Source organism: Loxodonta africana, chromosome 1 (assembly GCF_030014295.1).
Source record: "Loxodonta africana isolate mLoxAfr1 chromosome 1, mLoxAfr1.hap2, whole genome shotgun sequence".
NCBI classification, from domain to species: domain Eukaryota; kingdom Metazoa; phylum Chordata; class Mammalia; order Proboscidea; family Elephantidae; genus Loxodonta; species Loxodonta africana.
The window spans coordinates 220,872,707-220,885,226 of record NC_087342.1 but is presented as its reverse complement, the minus strand read 5'-3'; the positions used below and the strand labels follow the sequence as shown (position 1 = coordinate 220,885,226).

The following is a 12,520-nucleotide window of genomic DNA, read 5'->3' as shown; positions in this document are numbered from 1 at the left end:
TTGAAAGCAGGCACTGAGTCTCATTCCTGGCTGTATGTTTATCCCTAGCATAGTTGCCAGAATGTGCTGTACGCTTGTATTTGCTGACGGAATAAAGATTAAAATTCACTGTCTATCAGCGGTACCTTATGTGGATAATCATGGACAGCTGCTAGAGCTGGATGGTTTTTCCTCATACTAAAAATTGATGTAAGCAGACAAAGATGTGTATCACTAATAATCTATTTTAAGATTTTGAACTCATCTATTTAAGACACTATATATAAGACACTATAGAGAGAAATATTAACAGTGGTTTAAAGCTTTGTGCCTCAGTTTCCTCATCAGTAAAATGGAGATATAATCATTTTTTTTTTTTGTACTTTAGATGAAAGTTTACAGAACAAGCTAATTTCTCATTGAACAGCACACGTATTTTATGACATTGGTTAACAACCCCATGGCATGTCAACACTCTCCCTTCCCAACCTTGAGTTTCCAATTACCAGCTTTCCTGTCCCCTCCTGCCTTCTAGTTCTTGCCCCTGGGCTGGTGTGCTTCTTTAGTCTCATTTTGATTTCTGGGCCTGTCCAATCTTTGGCTGAAGGGTGAACCTCAGGAGTGACTTAGTTACTGAGCTGAAAGTGCTTCTGGGGTCCATATTTTCTGGGTTTCTCCAGTCTCTACCAGGCCCGCAAGCCAGGTCTTTCTGAGTTAGAATTCTGTTCTACATTTTTCTCCAAGCTTTGTCTGGGACCCTCTATTGTGATCCCTATCAGAGCAGTTAGTGGTGGTAGCCGGGCACCATCTAGTTGTACTGGACTCAGTCTGGTGGACACTGTGGTAGATGTGACCCATTAGTCCTTTGGACTAATATTTCCCTCCTATCTTTAGTTTTCTTCCTTCTTCTTTGCTCCCGAAGGGGTGAGACTGGTAGAGTATCCAGATGGCTGCTTACAAGCTTTTAAGACCCCAGATGCTACTCACCAAAGTATAATATAGAACATCAAACATTATTTCTAAAGGGAAACTTAAGAACATTCACACTAAGCTCAGGTTAGACTTTCTCACAAAATGAATTACTAAAGACTACTGGCTATCAGTTTCAGGATTTCCAAACTGCAAATACGGGATTGTGAATCCAATGTTCAATCTTACAAGGTTATGCAAAGAATTAAATGAGGTAACACATAAAGTACTTAGAACAGTAAATCACAAATAGTGCTCGATAAACACAAATAACCAGCTGTGGCCCAACAAACTCTGCCTCTTGGTGACCCCACGAGTGTAAGGGTAAACTGTGCTCCACAGGGTTTGTAATGGCTGAGTTTTCAGAAGGAGACCGCCAGGCCTTTCTTCTGAGGTGGACTCAAACCCCCATCCTTTTGGTCAACAGCCAAGCCCATTAACCATCTGCATCAGGGACTCTTTAGCTGTCACTAGTTTTTTTTTTTAGTGTACCTTAAACCTAAACCACAAAGGATGCTGTGGTGACACCAAGATTCAGTAACTTGACTGTGTCACTGTCAACATACTGGTTTTGATACTGTACTACGGTTTTTGCAGGCCGTTACCACTGGGAAAATTGGGTAAAGGTACAAGAGATCTCTCTGTGAATTCTGAGAGCAGCTCAAGGAAAATGAAATATCACCTACAGAGGGACCCTAATATGACTAAGCTCTGATTTCTCGGCAAAAATCACACAGGCAAGAAGGCGACTGGATTACATATGTAAAACCCTGAGAGAAAAGAATCACCAACCAAGGTTCATATACCCAGCAAAAATGTCTCTCAAATATGATGGTGAAATTAGGACACACTCAGATTAACAGAAGTTAAGGGAATGTGTAAAAACCAGACCATCCTTACCAGAAATATTAAAGGGAATTCTTCAGATAGAGAACCAGCAACATCAAACAACAACCTGTGAGTAAGCCACACAACGGCATCGCCAAAATGCCAACCCAGATAGAGCAGTCTCTAAGTAAAATAAAGCTACAGAATCAAAAACAGGAAACCAGAGATGTCAATCTGTAAGCAATGACAACTTCAAAACAAAAAGGGAATAAATGCTGTAGACACAGAACGTCCACATGGAGAGGAAGTCATGGCAATATCAAACAGCAGATTGTTTTAAACCTAGGAAGATAAAGGTAAATGTCAGAATAACCACAAGAAAATAAACTCATTCACCAAAATAAAGAAGATAACCTCAAAAGCTCAGTAAACACAAAGCAACAAAGGAAATGAAAAAATAACACAGAAAATTAAGCAGAACAAAGAAAACTGCAACACAACAGAAAAGCATTAACAAAAATGACAACAGTACATTCATTCCTCTTGATAGGGTCGCTATGAGTTGGAATCGACTTGATGGCATCATACTTTTTTTTTTAATAATGACTGTGCCACCACCGTGGTGGCACAATGCTTAAGTGCTACAGCTCCTAACCAAAAGGTCAGCATTTGAATCCACAAGGTGCTCCTTGGAAACTCTATAGGGCAGTCCTACTCTGTCCTATAGGGTGGCTATGAGTTGGAATTGACTCTATGGGAGCTAGTTTTTTTTTTAAAATAAGCACGCACAATGTAAATGGTTTAAATGCACCAGTTGAGACAGAGAGTGGCAGAACGGATTTTAAAAAAAAATGACCCATCAATATGCTGTCTACAAAAGAGACAACTCAGACACAAAGATAGGGTTAAAGGGTCAATCCATCAAGATGACACAACCATAATATCTAAGTGGCTCCAAAATACATGAAACTCAGCAATGAAAAGAGAAACTGACAGTTTCACAATAGGAGACCTTCACACACCGCTTTCGATGAATGTCAGAACAAAGAGAACTAAAGAAAGACATAGAAGATCTAAGTAACACAATTAAAAACTCAACCTCACAGACATATACAGAACATTCGACCCAACAGCGTACATATAACATTCTACAGAACAGACCATATTTTTGGCCACAAAGCAAGCCTCAATAAATTTAAAAAAACATGGAAATAACACAGAGCACCTTCTCTGACCACAACACTACAAAATTAGAAATCAACAGCAGAACAAGGAAAAAAATCAAATACATGGAAACTGAATAACACCTTGCTGAAAAACCACTGGGCAATAGAAGAAACTATAAATGAAATAAAAATTCCTAGGATCAAATGAGAATGAAAACATAACATACCAAACACCTGTAGGAAACAGCAAAAGCAGTGCTCAGAGGAGAATTCACAGTAATAAACACACACATTAAAAAGAAAAGGCCAAAATCATCAGCTTAACCCTATAACTCTGATGAAAGAAAAACAGCATCAAAAGAAGCCCATGCTTACCAGAAAAAAAAAAAAAAGAAAGAAATAACAAAGATTACAGCAGAAATCAACACCCATGGAAGCAGCAGTCATGAAATCAAATGATGCATTGCACTGGGCAAATCAGCTGCAAAAAAACCTCTTTAAAGTGTTAAAAAGCAAAGATGTCACTTTAAGGACTAAGGTGCGCCTGTCCGAAGCCATGATGTTTGCAGTAGCCTCATACACACATGAAAGCTGGACAATAAGGAAGACTGATGAAGAACTCATGTGGCAAAGGATACTGACTATACCGTGGTCTTCCAAAAGAACAAATCTGTCTCGGAAAAGCACAGCCGGAATGCTCCTCAGAGGCAAGGATGGCAAGACTTCATCTCACATACTTCGGCCATGTTATCAGGGGGGATCAGTACCTGGAGAAGAACTCCGTGCTTGGTAGAGTAGAGGGTCCGCAAAAGAGAGGAAGACCCTCAGTGAAATGGACTGACAGAGTGGCTGCCACCAATGGGCTAAAGCATAACCACAATTGTGAAGATGGCGCAGGACTGGGCAGTGTTTCCTTCTGCTGTACACGGGGTCACTATGCATTGGAACGGGCTCGACGGTACCTAACATGGAAAGATAAATGACAAAGCAAATGATGCTGGCAGAACTGGATATCCATTTGCAGAAAAATGGAACAAGATCCTTATCTCACACCATATACAAATACTCAAGATGGATCAAAGATCTAAATGTAAAACCTAAAACCATAAAAACCATAGAATAAAAAATAGGGGCAAACCTAGGAGCCCTAATCTATGGCATAAATAGACTATCAAACATAACTTAAAAAGCACAAATAGCAGAAGCTAAACTAGATGATTGAGACCTCCTAAAAATCAAATACTTACACTCATCAAAAGACTTCCAAAAGAATAAAAAGAACACACAGATTGGGGAAAAATTTTTGGCTATGACGTATCTGATAAGGGTCTTATCTCTAAAATTTATGGAAAATGAGAAAATAGACAACCCAATTAAAATATGGGTGAAGGACAGATACATGAAGAGATGCTGAAGGTCGTTAGCTATTAAACCCCTGCTGCCATCAAGTTGATTCCAACTCATAGTAACAGTATAAACCAAAAAAAACCAAACCTATTGCCATCAAGTCGATTCCGACTCACAGCAACCCTACAAAGAGAAATGCAAATCAAAACTACAATGAGATACCATCTTACACTGGTAATAATTGTGCCTATCAAAAAAAAAACCAATAAATGCTGGAGAGGCTGTGGGGAGACTGGAACCCTCATACACTGCTGGTGGGAATGTAAAATGGTACAACCCCTATGGAAAATGATACGGTGCTTCCTTAAAAAGCTAGAAATAGAATTACCATATGATCCAGCAATCCCACTCCTAGGTATATATCCTACAGAAATGAGTCATGACACAAACAGACATGCGCACACCCATGTTCACTGCAGCGCTATTTACAACAGCAAAAAGATGGAGACAGCCTAAGTGCCCATCAACAGATGAACGGATAACTGTGGTACATACGGTGCAATACTATGCAACATTAAAGAACAACAATGAATCCAAGAAACATCTCACAACATGGATAAACCTGGAAGGCCTTATGCTGAGTGAAATAAAGTCAGTCACAAAAGGACAAATACGGTATAAGACCACTATTATAAAGTCAAGAAAAGGTTCTGACACAAACATTCTTTGATGGTGACTAGGGATGGGGTGGGGGCACGACTAACTAGATAGTAGACACGTACTAACTTTGGTGAAGGGAGAGAGAATACATATTATGGGAGAAGTCAGCACAACGTAAGGTAAAGGAAGACACTGAGAGGTATGCAAAAGTAAAAGACAACAGTGGTAAACACTAATAGAATCCTGCAACAACAATGACAACAATAATGTACCATTGGATACCTAGGTAGATATGCAAGCTGAACAGGGGTAGGAGAGTGTATAGAAGTACACCCACATACATATTTTATGTGTACATGCTGTAAATATACCCATGTATGCAATAGTGCACACAGGCCACATGAAAACTTCTTAGCTGTAACCATACACCTTCTAGACTGAGATACTGGGCTTGAGAGCTAGGGATCACAATCTCGGGGGACATCTAGGTCAAATGGCATATCATAATCCATACAGACAATGTTCTACACATCCTACCTTGGTAAGCAGCAACTGGGATCTTAAAAGCTTGTGAGTGGCCATTTAAGATACAATAATTCATCTCTTCCCATCCGAAGCAACTAAGAGTGAAGAAAACCAAAGACTAAAGGAAACAATTAGTCCAAAAGACTAACAGACCACATAAACCATGGCCTTCAGTACGCTGAGACCAGAAGAACTAGATTGTGCCTAGCTACCATTACTGTCCTCTCTGACTTGGACCACAATAGTAGGTCACGGAGAGGATGGGAGAGAAATGTAGAACAAAATTCAAACTCACAAATAAGAACAGGTTTGCTAGTCTGATGAGAGACTAGTGGAACCTGAGACTACGGCCCTTAGACATCCTTCAAACTTGGAACTGACATCACTTCCAGAGATGACATTAAACAACAAAACCTGTTGTTGTGGAGTCAATTCTGACTCATAGCAACCCTACAGGACACAGCAGAACTGTGCCATAGTTTCCAAGGAGCACCTGGTGGATTCAAACTGCCAGCCTTTTGGTTAGCAGCCGTAGCTCTTAACCACTACGCCACCAGGGTTTCCAGGAGATATTAGAGCCATACAATAAACAGAACTGTAAAATGACCACCACCACCAGAGTGAGGAATGTATACCTCAGAACAATCAACTATACGACACCAGAAGGGCAGCATTTGCCCAAAAGCAAAGTTCAGAAAGACAGTAAGGGCAAGAAAGCTGAGCAAATGGACAAGGGGGAGCCCAGGGAGGAAGGAGGGAGAGTGCTGACACATTTAGGGGTTTGCACAATGTCACCGAACAAGCTGTGTATAAATTGCTGAATGGGAAACTAATTTACTCTGGAAAGTTTCACCTAAATAAAATGTTCCAAAAACAAAAAAGATCTCTCTGTATTATTACTTTACAACTGCATTTGAATCTACAACTATCTCCAACTTTTTAAATTTTAAAAAACTGAAGGAGAAAAAAAAAAGCTCAAATATGTAATGCATTCAGAATATGCACTTTCAAAGACACTGGCAGTTTTTTCGCTAACCCACTCTAACAGCTCCACCCTCGGTTGGCTAAGGAATCAACTGCCCCATCGCTGTTTGGAAACCATTCTCAAATCACTAACAATGCAAAGGAAGCCTTCTGGAAGGTGAAAACTATATAGTTGTATATGAATCACCCATAGCACTCACTGAGCAAATAACCCACTGCTGTCGAGTCAATTCCGACTCATAGCGACCCTACAGGACAGTGTAGGACTGACTGCCCCATAGAATTTCCAAGGAGTGCCTGGTGGATTCGAACTGTCAGACTTTTGGTTAGCAGCTGCAGTACTTAACCACTGTGCTACCAAGGTTTCCCACTGAGCAAACAGACAGTATTAAACATACTTAAAAAGAGATTATAATTTCCTTGTTATCTACAGAAAAACTAATTGTCACGCTGTGCAACAGGTTGACACTTCACTGAGGTCACAGGCCAACTACAGCTCTTGCATGAACTTGCTAGCCCTTGGATAAGTCATGACACCTGTTGCTATTGAAGTTAGATACTTCTGAAACTACAGAAGACACAAGATGAAATTCATTACAAATTTTTCCTCTCTGTTCCCGTCAATACTACTGACAAGCCTCTCCTTTCCTTACTCTCCTCATTTAACCACATATCCAACTGAAAGATATTATTTTCTAAGTTGCATTTACTGAAAAGAATTTTATTATATATTTCTATTAGTTTAAAAAGTAGGTGAGTTACAGAAATAGAAAAACAAATCCTCAACTTTGTATGAAATGGCAAGTGGCCCCAAATAGCTAGAATAATGTTCAAAGAGAAGAAACTAGGAGGACTCACAATTCCTGACTTTAAAACATGCTATACAGCTATTTTTTATTTTTATTATTTATTATTTTTTTATACAGCTATGGAGCCCTGGTGGCACAGTGGCTAAGGTCTCAGCTGCTAACCAAAAGGTCAAAAGTTCAAACCCACCATCTGTTCCTTGGAAACCCCATGGGGCAGTTCAACTCTGTCCTATAGGGTCACTATGAGTTGGAATCAACTCAACGGCAACAGGTTTTTGTTTTTTTTTTAATACAGCTACACAGTAATCAAAACAGCCTGGTACTGGTATAACAATGGACCAGTGGAATAGAATCGAGATTCCAGAAATAAACCCACCCATCTATGGTCAACTAATTTTTGAAAAGTCCGTTCAGTGGGGAAAAATGAATCTCTTCAATATATGTTGCTAGGAAAATTGGATTTCCACTTGCAGAAAAATGAGAACAGGATCCATGCCTCACACTATACACAAAAACAAATTCAAAGTGGACTAAGGACCTAAATGTGCAAACTAAACCCATAAAATTCTTAGAACATGCAGGGGCAATGCTGTCAGGCCTAGCTTTCAACAATGGATTACCTAACTTTAAAAAGAAAAAAAGGCACGAACAGCCAAAGACAAATAGGACCTCCTAAAAATTTAATACTTTTCTTCATCAAAAGACTGCCAAAAAAAGTGAAAAAACAAGCCACTGACTGGGAGAATATCTTTGGAAACCATATATCTGACAAGAAACTAATAACCAATATATATATATATATATATATATATATATATATATATATATATATATAACTTCAACAACAAAAACACAACCCAATCATAAAATGGGCAAAGGACTTAAACAGACATTTCACCAAAGAGGACATTCAGATGGCCACCAAACGTATGAAAAGATGTTCAGCTTCATTAGTCTTCAGAGACACAGATCAAAACCATAATGAGATACCATTTCACTCCCACCAGAATGGCTAACTTAAAAAAATACATATATATTGGCGAGGATGTGGGGAAACTGGAAACCTTATCTATTGCTGGTGAAATGCAAAATGATACAGTCATTGTGAAAACCAGTCTGGTAGTTCCTCAAAAAAGTACAACTACAACTACCATATGACTAGCAATTCCTCTCCTAGATATATACTCAAAACACTTGAAAGCAGAGACTCAAAAAGAGACTTGTACACCAACGTTCACTGCAGCACTATGCAACAATAGCTAAAGGTAGAAACCACCTAGATGCCCATCAACAGATGAGCGCATAAACATACAATGCAATACATTCAGCTAGTAGGAGAAATGAAGTCTTGATACATGCTACAGTATGGATGGGGCTTGAAGACATTATGCTGAACAAAATAAACCAATCACGAAAGGACAAATATGTATGACCTCATTGACAAAAAAAAAAAAACAAACAAGAAAAGGCCAATGTTTAGAGACCAAAGTTTATTAGTAGTTAGCATAGGTGAGAGGGAGGGGGGAAAAGGGGGCTAATGGTGACAGAAAAATTGCACTGAATAAGGGTAGGGTTGCATAGTTGATTACTGTAATCACTGTAAGCTGTATTCCTGTAAAAAGCTGAACTGGCCAAATTGTGTGATATACAGCCTTACAACAACAACAAAAAAAGAATATCTACTGTACAACCAAATATCTCATGGGATTTGATTCTTTGGTTTGGAGGTTTAGGGTCATGGTTTCATGAGACATCCCATTTAATCGGCCTAACATGTTTAGTGCTTCTGTTCTACCTCCTAGTTCACCACGTAGTGCCTGGGATCTTAAAAGCTTGCGAGCAGCCATCCAAGGCACAACTGGTCTCTACTCACCTGGAACAACAGAGGAAGAATGAAAGTCAGGAAAAAGAGGAAATGGAAATGTGTGGCCAACTGCCTCCATGAACAACTGCCTCCTTTGCCATGAGACCAGAATAACTGGATGGTGCCTGCCTACCACTAGTGAACATTTTGATCAGATTCCATAGAAGAATTCTGATCAAAAGGGGGAAAATACAGAAGAGAATTTCAAATTATCACGGACAGTAGGCTTTTTGGAGCCACGGAGGATGGATAAACCTATTGCCCTGAAACTACTGCCTGAGATAATCATCTTTAAACCTTAAACAAAAAATATTCCTGAAGCAATCTTAAAACTGAATCTAGTTTAACTAGTAAAAAATGTCTGCCTTGAGCATAATGCTCTTTTAAGATTTATATGGGATCAAACTGACAACACCAACTTGAAGGGCTGGATAGGAAACTTAGGGGGCAGTGTGTTTATGTTAACAAAGGAGGAACAACTCAGAAAAGGAGGGTGAGAATGGTTCTACAACTTGAATGTAATCAGTGTCCCTAAATTGTACACACAGAATCTGTCCAATTGGTGTTATCTTTTGCTGTGCATACTCTCAACAAAATAAATAAAATTCGGCAAATAAAAAAATAGGTAAGTACTTTCCTCTTGCTAAAACACTGGGTTGTATTTGTTCCTTACTTGTCCCTGACCCCTAAATTGAAGGTTCCCCAGTCATGCTGTGCATATTTTATGGTTATCACAAAAACTGCTTGGGTGCCAGTCAGAATTCAAGGTTTACAGGTACATTTCATTGTTAAGTATAATATTCACACTAATATCTTGAAGAGACAAAAAACTCTGCCAAGGATCTGACCAACTGACAGTTTATATCTGAAATGTGTTCACTATTAAAAATCCTGGGGTAAACCACAGCCCCCAGACACCCTGCTAATTCAGAACTGAAGCCCCTCCTAAAGCCCACTTTTCAGCCAAAGATCAGACAGGCCTAAAAAACAAATGGTAACATCCATGAGGAATGTGCTTCTTAGTTCAGTCAAGTATACCAGAACAAACGGGCAACTCCTGCCCAAAGGGAGCACAGTAACGCAGAAAAGAACAGGAAAAATGGATGAATGGACACAGGGAACCCGGGGTGGAAAGGGGGAGAGTGCTGAAGCATCATGGGGATTGCAACCCATGTCACAAAACAATCTGTGTATAAACTTTTTAAAGACAAACTAATTTTTGCCATACACTTTCACCTAAAGCACAAAAAAATAAAATAAAAATCCTGGGGTAAAAAATTGCCCAGAAGAAAAAGCTACTGTTAATTCACAGGTAAGAAAACCAAGTACGGTAATCTCTCCCACACAATTTGAGAGTTGAGAGAAATATCAAAAACCTAGTCCAAATTTATCTTTTTCAACCTCTTCATTTTTAAAGACAGAGTAAATGAAGTCCAGAGAGTTAACTGACCAACAATTAAGCTCCCAAGTGTTACACTCTGTTCTGGCATTTAAGAAAAGAAAAAGAAATATCTTAAGATTTTTGAATGTCTGATACATCTCTGTACCTTTTTTGGTGGGGGGGGGAAGACTTTTGTGATAAATACACAAAGGATACAGTGGTTGGAAACCCTGGTGGCGTAGTGGTTAAGTGCTATGGCTGCTAACCAAAGGGTCGGCAGTTCGAATCCGCCAGGCGCTCCTTGGAAATTCTATGGGGCAGTTCTACTCTGTCCTATAGGGTCACTATGAGTCGGAATCGACTCGACGGCAATGGGTTTGGGTCTTTTTGGTTATACAGTGGTTACCTCTGAAAATTGATTATGAGGGGGAAAAAAATCTCTACAGATTTTGTCCTGTCTGTTAACGTTAAGAGACTATATAGCACTCAAAATGAGGCCAACACCACGGAAGACACTGTAGCATCCAGTTCCCAACAGTCGCTATCCTGAAGTCTTTTCTATTCCCTTGCATCATGATACTCAATTAGAATGAAACAAATTACATCTCATGAACATGTCAGCTGAAAATTGTTTTTCATCAATTCTATGCCAAAGTAATTGTTTTTGTTTTTAAATCAGGGCTTCAAACCGGTTTATTCCGATTCCATTCCTTGCTGAGAAATTTGCATTTCTAACAAGTTTCCAGCCATGCTAATTCCATCTCTGAATTTTAACAAGATCCCCAGGTCATTCTTATGTTATACTTAAGAATGTATTACAGAACAGTCACCTGGGGATCTTCTTAAAATGCAGATTCTGATTCAGTATATCTGGGGGTGGAATCATTAAACAGGCTGGGAAGTTGTTAGAAATACAAAATTCTCAGCAGGGGTTGGAACTGGAACAAACTGGTTGGAAGTTCTGTTTTAAACTATCACAGCAGAAGACTTTAAAAAGAGCCAACAAAACTTCCTATTCTGCCTTGCCTAACTATAGCAAAGTTGCCTGTATTTAATCTACTAATAGTCAGAATACATAACTTTCTTACTTAAATAAGGAAAAGAAAACATAGATTTAACATAAAAAATAAAAATACTGTAAATTTTTTACAAAGCAAACAGTTGGCATTACTAGATGTCTGTTCTATTGACAAAATACCCACCTTGTTAACCAGTCCCTTATAAGGTCACTATGAGTCAGAATCAACTCGACAGCAACAGGTTTTTTTTTTTTTTTTGGTTAGCTGCGTTTTTGGTCCATTAATGTGACCTCAGCTCTTTACATGTAGTATTGAAGCCTCTGACACGGCTTCTAACTGCGGGTGCAGCCCTAACCAGTTTGAATTTGGTGCCAGAATCCCGCACGTGCGAACCTGGCACATGCGCGGGACCTGAAGAGTTGTGTCCTCAATCTGTCCTTGGACCTGAACATCACCAACATGATTCAACATCCGGACCTCCCAATGTGGACATGGGAGGGCTGAGAGTTCTGGGGACCAAACCCAGTCCCCAGACGCCAGTGAAAAGGACAGGGCAAGAACCCTTGTTTGGTTACAGTATCTCATTTAAAACCTAATGCTCCACATTAAAAGCCTTGCTTCAAGATCACTTCAGGACAGATCTGACCAGTATAACCAGGTACTTCATTGCTTCATAACTTCCCAAGACTTGTTCTCAAGTAGACTGTGACACAGACAGACTGCTGAGACTAAGAATCCAGCATTCTAAAATTTAAAAATGGAGCCCAGGTGGCGCAACAGTTAAGCACTTGGCTGCTAACTGAAAGGTCAGCAGGTGGAACCCACCAGCAGCTCTGTGGGAGAAAAGACCTGGTGATCTGTTCCCATAAAGATTACAGCCTTGGAGACCCTGTGGGGCAGTTCTACTCTGTCATATAGGGTCACTATCAGTCAGAATCGACTCCACAGCACACAACAAAATTAAGAAATCCTTAAGAAATTAAGGATTC

The 12,520-nt window shown here is 39.5% G+C and overlaps 1 protein-coding gene across 2 annotated transcripts in view; it reads left to right on the top strand.

The window, feature by feature from the left end:
* The window catches only part of RMND1 (required for meiotic nuclear division 1 homolog), a 59,801-nt gene extending 49,965 nt beyond the window's left edge, over positions 1-9,836 (top strand). The window contains exon 13 of one of the 2 annotated variants that reach the window (XM_064292255.1): positions 9,070-9,836. In XM_064292255.1, coding sequence (XP_064148325.1) covers positions 9,070-9,212 — 143 coding nt within the window. In that variant the 3' untranslated portion in view covers positions 9,213-9,836. The remainder of the gene's footprint in view (positions 1-9,069) is intronic. The other variant, XM_023547469.2, reaches the window with a different exon arrangement.
* The last annotated feature ends 2,684 nt before the right edge of the window (positions 9,837-12,520 follow it).